Here is a 23,609-nt window from a genome sequence, read left to right on the forward strand (position 1 = left end):
AGTCCCTCCTCTGCCTGGTCCTTCCTGGCATGAAGCCTCCTGGTTATCTCTAGCTGTGCTTGTCCATCTCAAACTCTCGTCCTCCAGCTCTCTGTCTGATTGCTGCCCTCTTGGGCAGTGCTACCTCAGACCAATCTGCCACGATGACCCCCAAGTCTGTTGTTCAATTGTGGAACTTTCTGGCTCTATGGCTCTGCTGAGAGGCATCGCCTCCTACAGCTGGGTTTGGACACGGGCAACTTGAAAAGTAAAACAATAAGCGCTGTATAGAGATGCATACGAAAAGAAGAAGTGGCTGAGACATAGACAAATAATTTGTTTTTAAATGCTATGAAGATGGAGGCCCTGCTGAAAAGTCCACAGATATGCCCAAGATGAATTTTATGGTCTCGTGTTTACATCCCGAGTTAAGAGGTTTGCGTTACTAAATTGTAAGCGAAAAAGTCAGTGAGAGAGTTTAAATTGGGCAGAGGTGTGGGATGGCAGCAAACCAAGAGATCACCCTTTTCCTTGCCTCCTCGTTTGGTTAGCCCAACTGCAAAGTTAGTGCTAACTTCTGTCATCTTCTCAAATTCCACCTCTCTGTGGGCGCTTGTATTTCTGGAACATTCGGCCCACATAATAAGGTTGCGCTCTCTCCCCTGGTGTTAATTCTGGGTTGTTTGGGAACCTGGCTTCTCCGAAGGGGTCGATCTCCGGACTTTCTAGTAAAGGGTGAACATAGATGTTTTTAAAAGGGGGTGCTGTACCTTTAAATTCTGACCGTGAACTTGGCTCAGGAAGGCCAGCAGTCAAGGTCCAGCCCCTAGAAGAGAGAATAGCTACAGATTCTCCATCCTCAGTGTCTGCAAAGGGACGGCTGTGCCAGCCGTGCTCGGGCAGGCTCCTGGCAGCATGGCAGAGAAGCTCGGGGCGCTCCTGCTGGCCCTTGTTCTCAGCCTGGCACAGCCAGCCCCGGCCCGCCGGAAGCTCCTGGTGTTTCTGCTGGATGGTTTTCGCTCTGACTACATCAGTGATGAGGTCCTGGAGTCCTTGCCTGGTTTCAGGGAGATTGTGAGCAGGGGGGTGAAAGCGGATTACTTGACCCCAGACTTTCCCAGTCTCTCGTACCCCAATTACTACAGCCTAATGACTGGTGAGTACGGTGTCCTCCTCCGGGCGGGGAGGGGCGGGCTGGAGTCCAACAGTAGCAGTTAGCTCCTGGCATTAGAGTTTCATGGAAATGCTCAGGTTTCCCTCATCCTTTGGGACCCCAGAGATAGACAGGAAGTGTGTGTTCTTGGCTGAGATTTTTTTTTTCATGGGTGTGTTGTTTTCCAAAAGTTATTCCCAGGACCTGTTTTGGATTCTCAGTGTGGAGAACAGAGAACTACATGAATAGATGATTGTTAAAGTGGTTATTTGTTTTACAAATAAAAAATTCTGGCCTACTCCGTATTTTCTAAGTTCAAATTTAAAAAGTCAACAGGTCTTCATTTGTATCAAATTCCTTCTGTCCCCTTTGCCCTGCAGCCATCTGTCATCCTGGAGCTGTTTTGGCTTGTTTGTCAATGTGCTAGATTATGAAAGTTACATGTGGGATTCCTGGAGGACTCGGAGGGAATTTTCAGGTCATATCCTGAAGTATTACTTAGCAATGCTACTTGCTCCTTCTTTTGCCCTTTGGGGCCAGGTAAAATGACACGGAGAAGAAAAAATTGATGTGTAGTTCAGATTCCCATTTTTAACTTCGAGCATCTGTTAACAAAACAAAACCCAACCCCCCAGCTAACCCAGACTGTGCCTGGGTTTGGAAAAGCAGACTTCTGCCTAAAAATGACCTCCATCTGGGATTGCTAGCACGCCAAATGTGATTCCACGAATTTGATCCTCTATCTGTGCTCACACAGTGAGACTCCTAGCTTCCGGTTTGTTTATCAGCTAACCTTTGTCAGGGCCAGCGAGAGGCGCTCAGAAGGAATTTAGCAAGCTGTCCAGGGAGGCTGGTAAGAATGCACTGCTATTAATGCTCATGTAGGACTTAGCTATGTGCTCTGAGCGCAGGGAAAACTGTAAATTCTGTTAACAGGAAGGGGATGAGAACTCTTGTATCTCATTATGGATCTTCACAGGACAGCAAAGCCCAAGGATCCTGGAAAGACAAATTGCTATCTCTGACTTCATACGTGGATACTGTATGCATGTGTACATAAAAATGCCATAAAATTAATGGGGAAAGAGCAAAAAAAAAAAAAAAAAAAAGGCCAGACGGCACACAGCAAGGAATTTATCTGCTCATTTTCAAAAATCTCCCCCAACAGACAAACAATCAGCATCTCTCAGATAAAGAAGATGAATAAAAGTCTCCTCGTCCTCCCTTGGCACGGATCTGCCCTTGCAGGGAAGCCGTTTGCGGGCCGCACATAGAGGTTATTGTGTGTCACAGGCCGACTTCAGCACTGTCCAGGGAGTTTCACACCTGCAGCCACCCCGGCACCAGTTGTCTCTCAGAGCCCTGCTGCGAGGCTCGATTCACAGACTGCCACGTGCACTTTTCTCAGTCTCAGTGGAAGAGGAACAAAATCCGTTTTAGCAAGTCAGACTCCAGCGAGCAAAAAGGGACCATTACGGTCTCCACGGAGAAACGCAGCCAGTGACTCGGCCCTTTGTCTGTCAGATCCATGTTCCTGATATCAGCACAAGGACTAATTTGCACAAAGCCTTAGTCACGCAGACACTGTCTTGTCAGGCTGTGGGTATTTTCTCTGGTCTAGGCACGACAGAAGGGCCCTTCTCGTGGTGGGGCAGTGCAGGCCCCGTGAATGTTTGACAAAGATCTTACCTTTACTTTCAAACTGAGTCTAGCCCGAGAAAGCCACAGGCTCTGCATACGGCTTACGCCCTTAGAGGTTTTGATGGTAAAATGTAGGATCTGACTTGAAAGCTCGCTTGGTGCTTAAGTTGGCTTTTTCGCTTCGATAGAAGCAATATTGTGTATAGGATGTGTCCAGCAAGACTCATGTTCATGTGCCAGTGTCTTTGGGTGTGACTTGTATCTACTGAGTGGACGTAAAGGCTTGGAGTGGGATTGTGGGCTGGGGTGGCCTGGCCATCAGGTTGCTGCCACCTCCACTGCCCTGGAACTGACTCAGCGTGAAATCTAGACTATTTCCCCCAATATCTATGCTTCTTTTTCCACCTGATGTTGAAAAATTCCTCTTTTTTTCATATAAGGAAGGATCTATCCATTGGGAATAGTAGTTAAACATATGGTTTGAGCATATGAACATTTTGTGAACCCACGAAAGAATCATGCTAGATCCTTTCGGTACTAAAAGGCATGCTGTCTTAAGGTTCCTCAGAATTTATAAGACAGACTGGGATCTCAATTCCTTACATGAATTATTGCCCATAAGCCATAAAGCCCTTGGTGTTCTTCTCTTTTCATAATGAGGAATGATGGGTTATTGGAAAGAACTTGGCCTGGGAGCTGGGAGAACTTGGTTGGAGTCCTTGCAGGGTTGGGATGGGCAAGCCATCGCACTGCCCTGAACCTCAGTTTCCTCAGCTTCTGGGTCCTAATCCGGCCAGAATCTCAGGTGTTGCCAGAAGCAGACATGAAATGAGAAAAAGTTAGGACTGGCACCTCTTGGGAGGCCTACGTATTAGAAATTAAGCACATGACTGATCTTTAGAGAGGAGAATTCCATGGGAAGCCACGTGGATGGTGATGGGCAATGAACAGTCACAGGATTTGTGAGGAACCTTGGAAATCATCTAGCCCAATCATTGACATGAAGCCACTGTGACTGATTTTTTTTTCCTTCAAAATGTGTTTGCATCAGGACAGATGTGAACATAATTCCAATAGTGATCAAGAAGATCCATCAGGGGAATTCCCTGGCGGTCCAGTGGTTAGGACTCCACGCTTTCACTGACCAGGGCCTGGGTTCAGTCCCTGGTTGGGGAACTAAGATCCCACAAGCTGTGCGGCCTGGCACCCCGCCCCCCTGCAAAAAAGAAAATCCATCAGACAATTGATTACTGGGAACACATAGAATCTTAAAACAGGGCCATTCACCCAGGGAGCCTACATTCAAGTTGAGCAGGAAAGACACATCATATACCTACTAATATCCCAAATGAGTAGCAAGGGCCGAATGGTGTCCCTCCAAAATTCATGTGTTGAAATCCCAACCCCCAGTACATCAGAATGTAACCATATTTAAGGACATGGTGTTTAAAGAGGTGATTAAGTTAAATGATGCTGTTAGAGTAGGGCCCTACTCCGCTATGGCTGATGCTCTTTTAAGAAGAGGAAGAGACATGGGGGATCAACGTTCACAGAGAAGAGACCTCATGAGGACAGTGTGAAGGCTGCCACCTGCAAGCCAAGGAGAGAGGTCTCACCAGAAACCAGACCTGCCGACTCCTTGATCTCAGATTTCCAGCCTCCAGAACTGCAAGAGACCAGTTTCTGTTGTTGGGCCACTCAGTCGGTGGTACTTTGTTAGGGCAGCCCTAGCAGACTGCTACACAAAGGACCAATGGGTAGTTTCCTAATACGCTGTGCGAGACCAGAAGAGAGGAGGATGTTCTTCCAGTCAGAGTAGCGTGTGAGAGCATTCTGAAGGCTGGAATAAACAGCCCCAGGCGTGGCGTTTATCATAATATCTTACTTGATGCATAAGCTCTTTGTCTGAAGAGCTGTCTGTAGATCAACTTAATTTTAGTTAAAATATAACCACAGTGTAACTTCTATGGGGAAGCTTTCTGTTTTAATCTTATTAATTAATTTGTTTATTTTCGCTGTGTTGGGTCTTCGTTTCTGTGCGAGGGCTTTCTCTAGTTGCGGCGAGCGGGGGCCACCCTTCATCGCGGTGCGCGGGCCTCTCACTGTCGCGGGCCTCTCACTGTCGCGGGCTCTCTTGTTGCGGAGCACAGGCTCCAGAAGCGCAGGCTCAGTAGTTGTGGCTCACGGGCCTAGTTGCTCCGCGGCATGTGGGATCTTCCCAGACCAGGGCTTGAACCCGTGTCCCCTGCATTGGCAGGCAGATTCTTAACCACCTCGCCACCAAGGAAGCCCTGTTTTAATCTTTTTTTTTTTTTTTTTTTTGCTGTATGCGGGCCTCTCACTGTTGTGGCCTCTCCTGTTGCGGAGCACAGGCTCCGGACGCGCAGGCTCAGTGGCCATGGCTCACGGGCCCAGCCGCTCCGTGGCATGTGGGATCTTCCCAGACCGGGGCACGAACCCGTGTCCCCTACATCGGCAGGCAGACTCTGAACCACTGCGCCACCAAGGAAGCCCTGTTTTAATCTTTAATTGTGGATCTTTTTGTAAAATTATTCTCTTTGAGGTAAATCCCCATTTGATTTAAGTAAAGTTTAACATAACATCCACGGACAAAAAGCAGTGATTTGTTCAATGCAGATCACGCATAAGAGAAAACATTGGGTGTGTTTTGAGGCAGCATGAGGTAGCATCATTTTGCCAAAGCCAATGGCAACAGTTGTTTGTAACTCTTGAGCACTTCTGATTAAGTGTTTGTGGAAGGTGGCCCAGAAATGTCCTGAGTAGCAGGGAAGCTGGTCTAGAATTTAATCTTCCTGAACATAATCTGCCAGGAGATGAACATATCCTGAGTTGTTTGCTATACAGTGTGTTATTATCATGTTAACATTTAGAAGCTGGTAAATGAAGTGCAGGGAGACTGCGTGCTTCACTGCAGACACCTAAGAACCTCAGTAGCAGGGCTGAGGTTGGAGGGCAGGCCTCGGAGGCCAGTTCTCACACAGCAACCAGCAGGGCCCCGACCCGAGTCCTGGCGTGCCCAGAAGGTTTTGTGTATGACCTGGGACCCAGGACAGAGGTCTCCTTATGACCAGTCCGGGAAGCAGCCAGAGCCTGGATGAAGACACTTGATTAATCCTCTGGTGGAATCAAAGCAAAACCAAGGGCGTTAACTGCTTAGAATTAGTATCTGTGCCGATGGCAGTCCTGACCGCCCTCCTAGAAATGACACGTGAAGCAAATTCTTCCCAGATATCAAGGCCTCACATTCTGGAGTGAGGGATTGCCGGGTAAGGCAAGCTTTCCCTTGCCTTTAAGAAAATAGCCGATTTAAATTAAAACCGGCTGTCACTTGGACCAAAGGAAATCAATGCAGAAAGTACTTGAGAAATCATGTTTTGAAAAAAAGCCCACATCGTCAGCCTTCTGGAGAGTTCAGTTTCACTTGTGGCGGCCTCTGCACGCCCACAGCACAAGCAGCATGGACACGGCCCCTCTCCAGGGCACCCTGGCCTCTCCTCCCCCTGGATCAGCATCTGCTCGGGGCTGTTCAGCCCAGGGCTTGGCTTCCTTGGATTTAGATGCCTCTGTCTGGGGTGCCCACTGCTCCCCGCTTACTCTCTCTCCTGCAAAACCCCGTCATGCTTTGGTTTTCAGCAGCGGCCTCCTGGTCATCAAGGGTCAGTCCTCTGCTTTGATGGCCTCCTTCCTGATAGCGCCCTCAGTTCCAGGACGCCCTCCTCTCTCTGTTTCCTCCTATCTCACTGATTCCTCCGGTCCCTTCTGTCGGCCCCTCCCCATCTTCCTCACCACCTTTTCTCCCGCAGCTGAGTCGGCTCTGCTTTCAGGATGGATCGCAGAGCCTCTGCTTCTCCTGCCTCCATCCCTGGGGCCCTGACCAGAGGGCGCACCCTCGGGAGCCTAGAGCTTCCCAGCAGCTCCTGGTGCCCCACCCTCTCTGCCCTACAGTTTGTCTCATATGCGTACCAGACTAGTCCTCTTAAAACACATGCCCGATGGTGTCACTCCTCTGTTCAGATGCTCCAGTAGATTCAGGCTCTTACAGAACTGGCCCCAGGTCACCCAGCCCTTTCCAGCCTCATTCCCCACCATTTCTTCCCTTTTTTCCTCACCTGTTCCAGGCAGGTGGCCATCCCAGGACACCTGAACTTGCTGTTCCTTCTGTCTGGAATGCTTTTCCCCAGAAAGACCCAAAGTTTGAGGGATCTTAGTTCCCTGACCAGGGATTGAACCCGCACCCTCGGCAGTAAAAGCACCAAGTCCTAACCACTGGACCGCCAGGGAATTCTTGCTCCGTTGCTTTTTTTAGATCTCTTCCCCAAAGTCACTGCAGTGGATACTCCTTCCCTGGCCACCCTCCCTTCACTTGTCATGCTCTGTCTTCAAACAAAATTTATCCTAGTGAAGAAGCATTACAATAATGATCAAAGCGTTCAGAGTTTCAGGGAAGTTGATTATTATTTTGATTTTAGATACTACTAAACTAGCAGGCAGAGGAAAAGACTGAAATTATGCTTTGCCTTGTGAAAGCAATGAACAGATATTTAGGTGAACCGATTACCATTTATGCTAATAATCTTATATAACCTCAAAGTATGTCTATCAGTTTTGTTTTACATTTTGACTATAAGGTCAGGGGCTGCAAGAGGGTTGAAAGGAGAGTCACCCATGAGGAGGGTGCTGGGCCTCAAGGGCCTGGGGTGTAGGGGGTGCAGCAATACACTAGTCATCAGCGTAGCCCTAAACAGAGCCTAACTCCAGCCAAGACTGCCGAAGCCAAGGAGGCGGAGGCATCAGTGAAGCACGAATGAGGCGAATGGTTCAGAACCGTGAGAACAACTGTGAGAGGGCAGCGAAGGCCACGTTTTGTGTGGTCTTGGCTGTGAGGCCCAGGGATGGGTCTGGCGACTTAAAGGGTCAGGCCGTCTTGTGCTCTCGGTCTCCACTCCACATTGCTTAAGGCTCATGAGAGGCTCCTTAGATATTTGAAAACAGGAAATGGTTTATGGGCTGAATCGTGTCTTCCTTGTCCAACACACAAATGTGTATCTTGAAGTCCTATCCCCCAGTGCCTCAGAATGTGACTGCATTTGGAGATAGGGTCTTTAAAATGGCAATTAAGTTAAATGGAGCTGTTAGGGTGGGCTCTAATGCAACATAGCTGATGTCCTGATAAGAAGAGGAGATTAGGACACAGATGGGCACCAAAGGAAAACCATATGCAGACACAGGGAGAAGGTGGCCATCTACAAAGCCAAGGAGAGAGGGCTGTAGAAAAGACCAACCCTGATGACGCCTTGATTCTGGACTTCTAGCCTCCAGAATTGTGAAAAATAAAGTTCTGTTGTTCAAGTCACCTGGTCCGTGGTACTTTGTTACGACAGCTCTTGGAAACGAACACAGGCAGGATGGGGGCCACGGGGCAGCCGATGGAAGAATGAAGCCTTCTTTAGACACACCACTTCCACCCCCAGACCTACTTCCTGAGAATTCCTGATGGTTTATGCCCTGAAATTGAGGTGGTCACGGTGTTTGGTTTCCTAGGGCTGCTGTAACAAATTACCACAAATGCGGTGACCTAAAATAATAGAAATTATTCCTCATAGCTCTGGAAGCCAGTCGTCTGAAATCAAGGGCCACGCTCCCTCTGAAGGCTCTAGGGCAGCATCTGCTCCATGCCTTTCTCTCAGCTTTCTTGCATTGCCAGCAGTCCTTGGTATTTTTGGTTTGTAGATTGCATCGAAGTGTCACTCCAGTCTCTGCCTTCACTGTCATGGCGTTCTCCCTGTGTGTCCCTTCTTATAAGGACACCAGTCACATGGGATTAGGGATTAGGGCCCGTCCTCGTGACCTCATCTTAACTTGATTACATCTGCAAAGACCTTGTGTCTAAATAAGGTCTCACTCACAGGTGCCGAGGGATAGAACTTCAACGTAACTCTTTAGAGAACACGGTTCAACCCACAGTACATGGTATAGTGGAAAGAGCTATGGATTTGCTGCCAAAGATCTAATTTCATCCATTCTCTCGCTTTCTGACTTGCAGGATTTGAAGTGCTTTTGAGTTTTAATATTATTTAGCAGTAGAATGGAGAAAGTAAAGCTTACCCAATAGGCTTGTTGTGAGGACAGAATGAGAAACTTTGTGTAAAACCACCGTTATAAAAATTGTACCTATTACCCACTTGACCAATAAGATTAGGCTAAATCATGTCGCAGTAGCAAGCTCTGTCAGAGGCTTGCCACAACTAAGATTTTTTTTTTTCACTCATGTGCATGGACTTTAAGGATTAACTGCCCCATTTCCTCTTCATTTTGAGACACAGGCTGAAAAAGCCACTTCTAAATGAGACGTGCTTCTCGCATGGCAGAGGGAAAAGGGAAAATGGCGAATAGTGTAATGATGTTTAAAAGTTCTGCTCAGAGGTGGCACAAGTCACATCTACTCCCATCTCATTGGCCAAAGCAAATCATGTCACCAAGCTTGATGCCAATAGTTCAGGATATATAATCCTCACATAGAGGTGGCGGGAATATATTTAACTTTTATGCGCTGAATGGATATTAGGTGCATTTTATAAGAAACTCGTAGGTATTAATTTAAACAAATGGCATAGAGATTAAGTGTCTGCAACTCAGGGAGACAGGTCTTATTGGGAGTTATAATGGTCTTGAACAGTTCCATGGAAAAGGTGGATCTAGGAATAAACATTGAAAGATGACTGGAAAGATTTTTAGTGGAGATAAATTTAGGGCCAGATCTTAAAAAAAAAAAATCTATAAAGACTCTGATGAGGGACTTGGCACAAGTACAGTCAGAGAAATAGTCAGAGACACATTAACAAGACAGAGGGAAGGGTGCTAAACCCATTCACCATCCCCGGTACAGGGTAGAGGGTTAGAGAGAGAGAGGTGAATTTGTTTTATAAAAAAAGAAAAAAGGCATGCAATTGATAGAAGGCTTTGAAGGCTAAATTGAAGATAATTCAGTAAGCTCCACCTTTCCTTTTTTTCTACTTAAAACGTTGGAGCATCTATTCTTTCTGATGGGCTATAAGTGAAGAGTTGAATTTGAGGAGCGCCCTCGAGGCAGAACTTGCTGATGGGGTAGTGAGTGAACATGGAAGAGCTGAAAAGAAGGGAACCTGAATCAATTCCAAGCCTACAAGAAATTCAGAAGTCTGGGGCTCCTATGAGCAAAGATGGGAAAGTTTGGACGGCTGTTTATTTGACGAAGTAAATTTTCATCAGAATAGATTTCAAGTTGGATTAGGATATTCACCTGGAGTTGGCCCTTTAGGGGGTCAGAGACAACCTCTTAAAGGAGAGTTCCAGAAACATGTAGAATAATCATGGGGGTCAAGGAGAGAAATTTCTCCTGTGGGTTCCAGTGGACCCCAGTATATGGACTTCTCTTCTCTCTGCTTGCCCCACGGCTGGTAGAGGACATTTCTCACAAACACACAATTAAATCTGTCTCCTCATCTGCATGAACTCTTGCCTCAATTTTGTCACTTACTTCCCAGAGATTTCACGTTTCCACTTAAAGCTATGGTGCGTGTCATGGGTCCTGAGTAAGCCGCCTGCAGAAAGCGGCTGGGTGTGTGAGGTGTCGGGCGACAGAAGCCGTGAGGGCCGCTCACCGGCTCAAGCCCGGAGAAAAAAGCGCGTTCCAAGAATTTACGAAAATAATCTCTCCCGGCATTTCATTATTTCAGCTCTCGCCATCAGACCTCTCGACACTGAAGGGCCACTTTTCAAAAAGTATGTTTCTCTTGGCTTCCACGGTGATGGCAGGGTGTTCATTCGGCTGCTGGAAATGAAACGCACTCCCTGCAGGAGGGGACGGAGAGGCTGGCGGGCAGAGCTGTGGTGAAAGTCTTTGATTATAGGCACAGCAAACCCTCTTTTAGGAGGTTCCCTTCCTGGAGCCAGGTGGTCTCCATACCAGGCTGGTCTCCTGTCTCACTCCCTCTCCCCTCTCCCCACTGCTGATTGGTGGGACCACAGGCTTCCTGCCAAGGCTGCTCTCAGGACCTGCTTCATCATCAGTGCTACGCCGCAAACGGGTTAAAGAACATTTAGAATGGATTCAGAGGGAGCCTGAGTCAGCATGTTAACATTTATTTCAGAGATACTTTAGACAGCACCTACTGGGGTTTCAGAGTCCCCGTCCGTGAATAAGGCCATTGTGTCCACGGTCTCCTGGGCGAGGACCCCGGGCAGGCCTGGGGCTCCTCTGCGTCCTGTGTGCAGCATTCGGCTCGCGTCACATCTTGTGCTCGATCGGAACCTACTCCTGCCTTTGGCGCTTTCCGGAGCGAGGAGAGGGGCAAGGGCTTGACAGGCAGGTCACAGAGCCACGAGGGGCAGACGCATCTGGGCGAAGGGCTGCCCAGGCTGCAATCACAGACGGGCCTGTGGTGAGGGGAATGCCGAGCCTTCACCCCCCTGCTGAAGCAGCTTCCCCTGGGCGCCCGCCTTTAAGAGTGAGCGCTCCTGTGGTGCCAGGTCTGAGTCAGGAGGACAGACGCGGTCATTGGGAGAACTCACGTAAGCGTCTGCAGCAGAGCATCCTCACCTGTGTGCTGTGGGCCGTGAGAGGGTTACAGGTATGCTCGGGGACCCGGTCCCCCGTCCCATCCCCTTGGGGAGAGCAGCCTTGTCTGTTCACCCCAGGTTGCCCAACACAAATGTCTGATGGGCAGCAGGTTGGCAAGCCCTGCTCGAGCAGAAAGAGCGTGGGCAGGGAGTCAGGGGCTTCCCTCCGGGGACTGGAGACAGTCGACCAGAGCCCACCTTGGGTCCAGCCTCTGAAGGCCTTCCGCCGACTGTAGGCCAGGCCATCCGCATGGCAATCTACCCTGCTGCTGGTCTACACTCACTCACAGCGAGTGTAATGGAACGCGGGCAGTCAAAGCATCTGGGCCCAGAGCTTGCTCAGAAGAGACAGTTGATTCGTGTCTGTTGCACTTCTTTGGTTCGGTGCCAGGAACTAGGCTTGCATTCGATCCCATGGTGGAAGCCTTATAGTATTTATCTGTCTTCTAAGTCTCTGGAGTTTTGGCGCTGAACCTCATCAGCTGAGGTCCCACTATTTTCTAACAAACTGCTGTGTCGACACTGGATTCTGGACTCCTCCAGCCATACTCTGTAGGCTTCTGAGTCCCCTCCTTCATCCTCACGTGGGCTGTGCTTCTCCTTCCCAGGTCCAAACAAGCACCCCTGCCACATTCAGCCTGTTGTCCTGGACCTCCCAGCACCCAAGGCTCTCCCGGTTTTGCTGGGCTCTGTGGGTGGATCTAATTCCAGGTTCTGGTTACTCCCAGTCTGGCCCATTTCCCCACAGCTTAGCCAGCTGGCCTCACACCAAAACATGACACCCCTCCCTGTACGTTTCTGTGTGTGACTTTCATAGTCCATTTTAGTGTGCATTTGTCGGTGTAAAACAGAACGCTAAAACTGTATGAATGAGCTTGGAACTATGTAACAAAACCCACTACATCCCAATCCAAAGTTTCCCCCAGAGACATTCAGAATTACAAAATGCGAAAAGCAGAAGATGCTTTAGGAATGCTAGTGCATTCATTTGTCTCACTGTGCAGAACAGAGACTGGGGCGTAAGATTCGGCTCCAGCGTCTATATAAGGGCAGAACCTCACCAAACACAGGCCTGTGAGTCAGGCCAGAGTCTGGCCTCCCTCGAATGTGCAGGGATGGAAGCCGAGGAATCCTTCCCAACCCTTCCTGCCTGTTTATCCACGCCGGCCACTTTGCTTGTGCTCTCTGAGCACTCCACTCTTTCCCGGCCGGGCTTCCCTGCTTGGTTTGCTTTTGCTATTTTCTCACCCTCCTTGATGCCTCCCGAGATGTGTAAGCTGAAGTGGAGATGGGATTCGAAGAAGCTTTGTGTGTAGATTTCATCAAAGATCCAGTCAGGAAGGTAGTGGAAGCGCCTAGAAGATTGTGTGTGTTGGGGGTGGAGGGTGCTTAGACTCAGCTCAGCCATTCCGCCCTCCCCCCCTCCCCCCCCACTTCCCAGGCCTTGGCTGGTCATCGGGGGCTGGCTGCTGTCCTTCACAAGCCTTAAATGACCTCACCAAGTGCTGATGGAACAGATAAGAGAGTCACAGTCCAAAGACTTCACTCTCAGACTGTGTTAACAGCTGCTAAAAGCTAAAATAATCAAATGGAAACAAAAATGCCTTTATTTACTCAATTCTCAGCCACCTGTTTGACTAGCCTTTTGAACTGACTAGCAAGCTGTGTGGTGAATCTCACCTCAGGAGCTTCCATCAGTGGAAACAGACTGATTCCTCCCCTTCAAACACAGGGATCATCAGGGTTCTGTTGGCCAGTTGTGGAACCCCTGCGGGAATGGAATTTTGCAGAATGACCTCTTTACCTCCCTGTTTTGGTTGGAGGCCTCTCTGAGAACGCCCAGTCCTTCCCTCTGCTTATACTACTTATTACTTCTGGAAGCGCTCTACTCCCATCCTCCTTGGAACCCCCAAGCCTCCACCCCAGCCCGGACCCTGCTTCCCTCCACCCATCTTGTTCTTTGAAGCCAAAATAAGATGTCCCCCCTCTACAAAGGCCTTGACCCACAGATAGTAACATCTCAGAGCTGGATGGCGCTCTGAGATCTCATTTTCATCCATTTGCTGGCTCCTTTACCCCTTACTGTCTGAACCACAGAATTTGGTAGTTACAACAGCATGTAATGTTGACGTATGTTCATAAAGTACATTTGTGTATGATCGTTCCCTATGCAGGGATATATGATCATTTCCTAGGTGAGAGGTGCTGTTCTGAAGGGACATGGCCTCTGTCTTGGATGAGCTTGCAGTTAAGCTGAGCAGCTCAGTATGTGCAGAAAGAAATAGTCATAGGCCAGGACAGAATAAGGACAGAATAGGCACAGGGTATGCGGGGACCATTTCTAAGGGTGTGCGGTGAAGAGGGAAGGTTTGCTGAGGTGACGCTGTTGAGTGAAGCCTGAAGGATTTGGGCAGGTTGAAACCTGGCAGAAGGGCCGAGAGGGTGAATGGCGTTGCTCAAGTCGAGGGGCAGAGGCGGGAATAACGGGGAGCGTTTGGAGAGCAGAAGTGGGCTTTGAGATGATTACTCTGACATTTCTGAGTAGTGTGGGTTTGGGAGAGGCCATCCAAATCCAAGGTGAGAATGAAGGAGCCTGGGAGTCAAGTCCCCAGAATTATGTAGACCATCCTGTTTTCCTGTCTTCCTTGCTTCCCTCAAGGCATATATGCCTTCCTTCCTTCCTTCCCCTTTAAAGTCATGTTCACCATGTGTTTAAATGAGGTCAGTTTGAGATGATAAGAAGTCCCAAAGGAAGGAGTGTGTCCAGCAGGTAATATCAGCTCTCCAGAGACAAAAGGGACTGGACACCTACTTGAAACATGATGGAAGGGAATATACTGGCTAGTGTTTCAATAAAATATATCAATACAGTATCTAAGTCTCATACTTTGGGCACTTGCAAGACACCTGGGTGGTGATTTCTTTACTAGCCATGAAGGCTGCAGATACAGATTTCAGAGTTGTCCTCATAGAGGTGGGAATTATGTGAGTAGATGAGGCTCCTTGGGAGGATTGTGTCAAGAGAAGGGAAAGAGATCAAGATGAAACCTTGGGGGACCTTCTTACGTTTAGGGAGCACGACATAGAAGAAGAGACAGGAAAGGAGACAAGGAAGAAGTAAAGACCTATCACAGAACATTCTAGCAAAGACCTCAAATGGAAATCAGGAGTCAAATAAGGTCAGAGTAATCAAGGAAAGAAGAAGTTTCTATAGGAGATGGACAGTATTATCAAACAGAAAAATTAAAAAGAAGAAACAAAAAAGGGACTTTGCATGTAGCAGCAGGGTTTGGAGACCAGTAGGGAGATGGAAAGTCTGGACAAGACTTTGTAGGTAAAGCCTGCATTTGGAGGACTTGGGGGCTGGTATTCGGCTGTGTAGCTGGGAATCTGAGGGATGTAACTTAGTCTTGATATGCTAATGAGGTCCTATATGTGGATCTCTATAGTTGTGCTCTCAAGTGATCTTTTAAAATTATTAATAGATTTATTGAGGTATAACTTACATACCATAAAATCTATCCATTGTAAGTGTACAACTCAATGACTTTTAGTATGTTCACAGAGGTGTGCAACTATCACCACAATATAATTTTAGAATATTTCCATCATCCCAAAAGGAAAACTTGGGCTGGGTAGTTGCTCTCCATTTTCACCTCCAGCCCTAGGTAACCACTAATCTTTCTTTCTCTAAAGATTTGCCCTTTCTGGACATTTCCTATAAATGGAACCATGTGTTCTTTTGTATTTGGCTTCTTTCACGCAGCACAATGCTTCTGAGGTTCATCCGTGTTGTAATAGTACATCATTCCCTTTCATTGGCAGAAAACGTTCCATTGTATGGATAGGCCACACTTTGTTTATTCATTCACCAGCTGATGAACATTTGGGTCATTTCCACTTTTCAGCTATTATGAATAAGGCTGCTATGAGCATTCGTGTACAAGCCTTTGTGTGGACATACGTCGTCATTCCTCCTGGGTAGATACCTAGGCATGAACTTGCTGGGTCATATGGTAATGCTACATTTAACATGAAAAATTGCCAAACTGTTTTCCAAAGTGACTGCACCATTTTATATTCCCACTGTATGACAGTTCCCATTTTTCTACATCCTCAATAACACTTGTCATTGTCTTTCCTTTTTTACTATAGCCGTTCGAGTGGGAGTGACAGGGTGTTTCATTGTGGTTTTGATTTACATTTTCCTAAGAACTAAGATGCTTAACGTCATGTGCTTATTGGCTATTTGATAACTTCTTTGGGAAAATGTCTACTCAAATTCTATTATCCATTTTTAAAAATTGGGTTGTCTTTTTATTATTAGTTTTGGGAGTTCTTTATATATTTTGGATATATATTTCTTATCGAGTATATGATTTGAAAGCATTTTTCTCGCAGGCGGAGGGTTATCATCACTCTCCCGAAGTGTCTTGAAGTACAAAAGCATTTAATGTTGATGTAGTCCAATATCTCAGTCTTTTCTTTGTGTACTTTTTGTGTCATATCTAAGAAATAATTGACTGATCCAACATCATGAAGATTTACTCCTGTGTTTTCTTCTGCGAGTTTTATACTTTTAGTTCTTACATCTAGGTCTGCAATACGTTTTTTTTTTTTTTTTTTTTTTTTTTTTTTTTTTTTTTTTGCGGTACGCGGGCCTCTCACTGTTGTGGCCTCTCCCGTTGCGGAGCACAGGCTCCGGACGCGCAGGCTCACCGGCCATGGCTCACGGGCCCAGCCGCTCCGCGGCATGTGGGATCTTCCCGGACCGGCGCATGACCCCGTGTCCCCTGCATCGGCAGGCGGACTCTCAACCACTGCGCCACCAGGGAAGCCCCTGCAATACATTTTGAGCTAATTTTTGTGTATGGTGTGAGGTAGTTGCTCTGGCACCATTTGTTGAAAAAACTATTCCTTTCTTGATATTTTTGTAGGAAATCAACTGACCATGAATGTTAGAGTTTATTCCTGGGCTCTCAGTTTTACTTCCTATGTCCATCCTTATGCCAGGACCACACTATCACGATTGCTGTAGCTTTGTAGTGAGTTTTGAAATAGGGGTGTGTAAGTCTTCCCACTTCTTACTTCTTTTTGAAGATGGTTTTGGCTATTCTGAGTCACTTGTATTTCCAAATAAGTTTTAGGATGAGCTTTTCAACGTCTGGAAAAAAAATCCAGGTAGGATTTTGTTAGGTGCTGTGTTGAATCTATAGAACAATTTAGGAAATATTGCTAACTTAACAATATTAAGTCTTTTGATCCATAAACATGAGACGTCCACTTATTCAGGTTCCAAATTCTTTCCACACTGCTTTATAATTTTCAGTGCACAAGTCTTGCACTTCTTTTAAAATATTTCTAGGCATTTTATTTTTTGATGTTATTATGAATGGAATTATTAATTTCACTTTTGTGGTGTATGAAAACTCAACTGATTTGTGGGTGTTGATCTTGCATCTTGCTTTGCTGAATTTCTTTATTAGTTCTGATAGAATTATGTGGATTCTCTGCATCACAAGAATCTACAAGATCATGTTTCCTGCAAATAAAAACAGTTACTTCTTCCTTTCTAATCTTGATACCTTCAGACGATCTTTATAATCACCTTGGGAGTTATGTAAGGGCAAGTCTGCAGATGAGAGAGCTCAAGTCTGGGGAGGGTATGCAGTTTGTGTGAGGTCACCTAGCCAGGAAGTGGATAAACCAGGACCAGAACGAGGACCTCTGCATTCCCCCAGCCCAGTCCATCACTCAGCATCTTCACCATGCAGCCTCTGGTTGGTGGAGTTAGAGTCTGCGAGGACGATGGAGGCCTCTGTCTCTGCAGCACTCCTATTGTCCTCCTTTGTTACAGCCGCCAGATTTAGTCAAGAGGGAACAGGATGTACATTTCCCAAACGTCTGCAGGATTCCTACATCCATGTGTCTAAAGCACCTAGTCCCAGGTGCTTTCAAATAGTGTTTCAGTCAGTCCTCAGAAAACCATGTAAGGTGGGCATAGTTATCCTGGTTTTTGTTTTTTCTTTTTGCGGTACGTGGGCCTCTCACTGCTGTGGCCTCTCCTGTTGCGAAGCACAGGCTCCAGACACGCAGGCCCAGCGACCATGGCTCATGGGCCCAGCCGCTCCGCGGCATGTGGGATCATCCCGGACCGGGGCACGAACCCGTGTCCCCTGCATCGGCAGGCGGACTCTCAACCACTGCGCCACCAGGGAAGCCCTATACTGGTTTTATAGATGAGGAAACCGAGGTTGTGAGCTCTTTTTAAAAAATTTCTTTTAATTTTAATTTTTATTATTTATTTATTTTTGGATGTCCTTATTTTTATTTATTTATTTTAACATCTTTATTGGAGTATAATTGCTTTACATTGTTGTGTTTCTGCTTGATAACAAAGTGAATCAGCTATACATATATCCCCATATCCCCTCCCTGTTGCATCTCCCTCCCTCCCTCCCTATCCCACCCCTCTAGGTGGTCACAAAGCACCGAGTTGATCTCCCTGTGCTATGCGGCTGCTTCCCACTAGCTATCTGTTTTACGTTTGGTAGTGTATATATGTCCATGCCACTCTCTCACTTCGTCCCAGCTTACCCTTCCCCGTCCCCATATCCTCAAGTCCATTCTCTAGTAGGTCTGTGTCTTTAGTCCCGTCCTACCCCTAGGTTCTTCATGACATGTTTTTTTTTTCTTGGATTCCATATATATGTGTTAGCATACGGTATTTGTTTTTCTCTTTCTGACTTCACTCTGTAGGACAGACTCTAGGTCCATCCACCTCACTACAAATAACTCAATTTCATTTCTTTTTATGTGTGAGCTCTTAACTTACTCATTCAAGCTCACAGAGCCCCAGGATGGCAGAACTGTGAGTACAAAATCCTGTGCTCTTGTTAGGACTTCCCGCCTTCAAAGAAGTGGCTCTCAGCGCAGCACCGTCCTGTGTGGCCATCTAATTGTCCGTCCCTCAGACAGTGACCTTGTAGCTGCATTACGTACATGACACTCGCCTGTACACACAGACTCCACAGTGCATGTGTCATGGCCCTTCCAAGCTTCTTCCAGACTAGGCAACCTCACGGACAACTCTGTTTTTAAACCCTCCTTTGTGTGTCTCAATGGACAATACGAACAATAAGCCCTTCTGGGGTTGAGTACAAAAGAGAGGATTCAACCTCAGACACTTAGCTACTTATCTCAAATGGCCATGGCTGAACAGTTGTGAGGAATGGTTTAAACAGGCTTCTTTTGATAAGCCCCATCTGGGACACTGACCCAGGCCACCGAGGCGCTGCTTCGGACTAGCTGCATGTAAGTACACTTGATTCTGGGGGCCTGAGAGGGCATGGTGGTCCCGGTGAGGGCAGGACCCTCCCACTCAAGTGTCTCATCTACCCTCACACTTAGCAGGAGCTCCGTTAAGTGTCTCTTTGTGTTTGTTTTAAAATTAGTTGGAAGCTGCTTTATCCTAAATACTCAGCCAGTTTCCTTTTAAGCTATTCTCTGCCCCATTCCACCCCTCACTCCTTACAGAAAGGTAGTCCCTGCTGCTAGGCCATCAAGGGGGACCTTTTTAGTTTCACAGCAGATGGAAAATCCAAATGGACGTGGCAAAGATTGCGTCAGACATTGCCTTACTACTCTCCTCGGCCCCAATCCATACACGACCCAGGAAAGGTTTTAGGAATGCAAAGCAGAAATGGGTATAATTAAGTATTTTGCAAACTCTGTCAAATATTTTAAGAGGCAAGTAGAGACCCAATTTAAACCTCCTATGGTTTACCTCTTCACTAAATTCCAAATTGGTGAGTAATCCAGAGCTCTGGTGGCTTAAAACAACTTCAATCTCATTCCCAAGAGATTTTAGGTTTGGGAGTTTAAGCCATTTATAACTGAGAGTCTGGGACAGTTCTCAGAAACAGCAGTCCCCTCGGGCGACATGGTGTGAGGTAGAAGGTATCCTGTTTGCCCAGCTTCCACCTCCAGGTGGGTTTGTGGTCAGCAGGAGAATATGAATTTCTTAATAACGTGAAATAAAAAGGCAGTGCTTCTGCCCAAACAAGATTACCTTGTATTTGACTTCGCCATATTTTATAGTTTTTCAGGTCACGGCTAGACTCTAACCACTTCTCCCCTCACGTGAGCCCCCTTCCTCTCTGTGTTCGTGTGCCCATCTGGGCTTGGCCTCATCACTTCCTCCCTGTCTCTTGATGGTGTCTGCGTGAGAAGGGCCATGGATTAGAAGCAAGAGATGTTGGTTCAAGTCCGGCTATGGTGATTTCTAAACCCGCTGGCCTCCAAGTTTTTCTGGTTTCGAGTTGCTCTTCTGAAAAAAATGAAGGGGTTTAGGGCTCCGAGGAGTGAGTTCAAATGCTGTGGCAAGGTCCTCTTTCTTTATTTTATTTTATTTTTTTGCGGTACGCGGGCCTCCCACTGTTGTGGCCTCTCCCGTTGCGGAGCACAGGCTCCGGACGCGCAGGCTCAGCGGCCACAGCTCACGGACCCAGCCGCTCCGCAACATGTGGGATCTTCCCGGACCGGGGCACGAACCCGCGTCCCCTGCATCGGCAGGTGGACTCCCAACCACTGCGCCACCAGGGAAGCCCAAGGTCCTCTTTCTTATCTGTTGTCGTGACCACTTCTGCTCTGCTTCCCCGAACCTTCTGACCTTGGCTCACGTCACGGGGAGGGCAGTGTGTTGTTAGCTGATCCATGCCCCTCTTCACTGCGTTGCTACTGAACCGAAAGGGCACTGCGGCTGCGGTTAGCATTTGAAGCCAGATGACCATACATTTATTTTTCAAAGCAGGAATGTAGTTTTTGCCCCCCACGCCTCGCCCTGTTAAGATTCAGAGTTATGATTTTTAAAAGGGGAAAAATGGCCTGGCTTGAGGTAGGATTTGGGGGATTAGAAGCCTAGGCCAGAAATTTCTACTTAAAATCACATCCTTCACTACCAGTTTACCTGAGGAACAAAGTTTAATTCTTTTTTTGGGAAAAACCTAATGGACTCCATCCCCCTCTGTTTCACTGGAATAACCCCCATGTAGAGCCGTGGCAGGGAAAGGAGGACGGCGAGGGAAGAATTCTCTGGTGTAGCCAGGAGGAACTGTTTACTGTACCAACTCCAATCCACTTTCCCCGCGCAGGGCCTGCTGGCCCCCAGGCACACAGAGCTGCTAGGTTCCAAACCTCTGAAACAGCCTGACAGGCCGAGTGGCCGCCCTGGTGGGTCACAGATGGAAAATCCAGGAAATGAAGTGTTTTAAAAGAATGGCAGGGTTTCCCTGGTGGCGCAGTGGTTGAGAGTCCGCCTGCCGATGCAGGGGACACGGGTTCGTGCCCCGGTCCGGGAAGATCCCACATGCCACGGAGCTGCTGGGCCCGTGAGCCATGGCCGCTGAGCCTGCGCGTCCGGAGTCTGTGCTCCGCAACGGGAGAGGCCACAACAGTGAGAGGCCCGCGTGCCGCCAAAAAAAAAAAAAAAAAAAAAGAATGGCAAATGCATTCGCTTGCTTAAGCACCTTACCTGTCATTTCGATTCCTATCAATCTTTCTAGGTGGATTCAGTTCCAAGTCAAGTTATAATAAGACCAGATGTTGACTTCTACATGGTATCAGTACCTATTCTGTCACATAAGGAAACAAATAAAATGCAAAAATGGCCCTGTCAGTGGGCCCAGTGGATTACTAATGAATCTCACAATTGCGGTTTGATGTCTTTATTTTGAAATGTCTCCACCATTTAATTGGTAATACATTCTCCTGAATCTTTTCTCATCAGAATTGCTTCTCCCTGAAGCTAAATTGTTCCTAAATTTTCCAACCTCTGGAGCTACTCGACATCACTTTTCACAGGTGGCTTCTCTTGAATTCCCTTTACATCTTACAAGAGATGCCCGCCTGTGCTCCCACGGAGGGGACTCCTAGCGACCACCAGCAAACATAGAGTGGTCAGGCCAAGGTGCGGCTTCAGGATGGAAGCTTCTCATCACGTGCCCACGATGACACAAATCGAACATAGGTTTCCAGATCTTCAGATAATATTGGGAGGAGTAGAAACGGCAGTTGGTGAAGAAATGACCTTCCTTACTTGGAGCAAAAATCTTGAATGATGTTTGATTTTGTTAACTAGAATAGGGTTGGTATTTTAAGAAAATGTTCACTTTGCGCAATCTCCCCACTGCAGCTGGGCTCAGTTGACGTTTTCACGAGGAGACACCACGAGGAAATGCTTCAGGCACAGTGAAAACCAATGCTTGACTTCTGGAATTGAAATGTAAACATGAGAATGAAAGCAAAGACCACTGGGCTTGTTCAACCCATGGCCATGTTACATTCTTTCCTGGGGTAGGCTCCTATGAGAGCATGTGCCTTTAATGTTAGCTCAGAGAGACTTATGACAAGATACCTCTGCTCCCATAAATGATCTATTACATTCTAGCATCCAATAATCAGTCTTTTATTTTTATTAAAGAATGTATACTCTGTGATAGTGGGGAGTCTTGTTCACTGCTGTATCCCCAGCTCCTGGAACAGTGCCTGACTCATTCATCCATTACATAAATATTCCCAGAGTGCTTGCTATGTGGACATGAGAGGTGTTCATCTTTCATTTATTTTTTACTCAAAAAGCATCCAGTGGGCTTCCCTGGTGGCACAGTGGTTGAGAGTCCGCCTGCCGATGCAGGGGACACGGGTTTGTGCCCCGGTCCAGGAGGATCCCACATGCCGCGGAGCGGCTGGGCCCGTGAGCCATGGCCGCTGAGCCAGCGCGTCCGGAGCCTGTGCTCCGCAACGGGAGAGGCCACAATAGTGAGAGGCCCGCGAACCCAAAAAAAAAAAAAAAAAGCATCCAGTGCCTTTCGTGAGCCCAGAGGTACACTGTTCTAGGTACTGGAGATACACATGCACAAAACAGGCCAGAGTTTCCACCCTCATGGAACTGATATTCCTGTGAAGTGCCACAGACAAATAAACAAATAATGTCATGTAGTAAACAATTCTATGGAAAAAGTGAAAAAGGTTAAGGGCTCCGAGAACGCGGAGAATGCCATTTTATATAGAGTGGTCTGCAAACGCCTCTCTGATAAGATAGAATTCAAGCAAAGGCCTGAAGCGAGTAAGGGGGCTGGCCACATAGATATGTGACAGCAAAGAGTTCCAGATGAGGGGACAGCAGGGATGAAAGCTCAGAGGCAGGCACATGCTCGGGATCTTGGAGGGACAGCAAAGAGCCAGGGTAGCCACAACAAAAGTGAGTGATGGGGAGAGTGGCAGACGAGGCCTGGGACCTAACAAGTGGTGTGGCTGCCGCAGAAATGCTCGGCTCCGATGTCCAGCTGCAGGGAGCCTGGTTAACCCATGATTCCCCTGCTGCCCGCTGGGCCCACCACTGTGCTGGTGCCGAAGCCCCACTTCTCCCAGGCTGATCCTAGCCAATGACCGAGCAAGGCCGGGGTCCTACCTTTGCGCATTCCTCTGATGGGTGACTTTGGTTGAAGGACCACCATCAATCTGGCCAAACTTTCTTACATTTGCAGAGGCCCTTTCTTCCCAGCCCCTTCCTTCTCCATCTCCTTTCGCAAATGTCAGACCTTCACAGGTGGAGGATTCTCCTGCCTGCTCCTGCTTCTTCCTCTTCATCTGTAACAGCTGCTTCCCTCAGTAAACTTCATGCATGTCTAATCTTCTCTCAGTGTCTCCTTCCCGAAGGGCCTGAGCTAACACAGGGCCACATCAGGTCCCTGGAGGTCTTGCAGACTCTGGACCTTATCTGAGTGCAGAGAAAGGCACTGGAGGGTTTTGAGTAGAGGGGTGGTGTGATATAACTCTCATCTTAGAAAATCCCTCTGGCTACTGGGGCAGAGAACAGGGACCAGCAAGGGTGAGGGTGGAAGCAGGGTCACGCAGATGTGTGAAGGGCAGTCTAACTTTTGATGTCATCCTTCTACCACCACTGCTCTTCCTAAGTTCACCCAAGACCTTCTAATAGCAACATCCAATGCCATCTTTCAACCTCTCTCTGTGGAATTTTACCTTTTGACCATCCCTGCCTTCTACAGACTGTCTCTTTATTGGGTCCCAAGTTTCCATCCTCCTCTCAATCTCCCCTTCTAGTAACTTCCACTGACTTCTCTTTTGCAAGCCCTTCACACTGAGGCGCCAAGAGGAGCTTGGTTCTTCGCTTGTTCTCTGGTCTTCGCTTGTTCTC

General features: G+C 47.6%; 1 protein-coding gene across 1 annotated transcript in view; it reads left to right on the plus strand.

Moving 5' to 3' along the window:
- Positions 1 to 847: 847 nt before the first annotated feature.
- Positions 848 to 23,609, plus strand: part of ENPP6 (ectonucleotide pyrophosphatase/phosphodiesterase 6) — a 92,539-nt gene continuing 69,777 nt past the window's right edge. The window contains exon 1 of the mRNA XM_060136532.1: positions 848 to 1,135. Within this exon, the coding sequence (XP_059992515.1) occupies positions 895 to 1,135 (241 nt within the window). The 5' untranslated portion in view covers positions 848 to 894. The remainder of the gene's footprint in view (positions 1,136 to 23,609) is intronic.

The sequence above is a fragment of the Lagenorhynchus albirostris genome, chromosome 21 (genome assembly GCF_949774975.1).
Source record: "Lagenorhynchus albirostris chromosome 21, mLagAlb1.1, whole genome shotgun sequence".
Classification (NCBI taxonomy): domain Eukaryota; kingdom Metazoa; phylum Chordata; class Mammalia; order Artiodactyla; family Delphinidae; genus Lagenorhynchus; species Lagenorhynchus albirostris.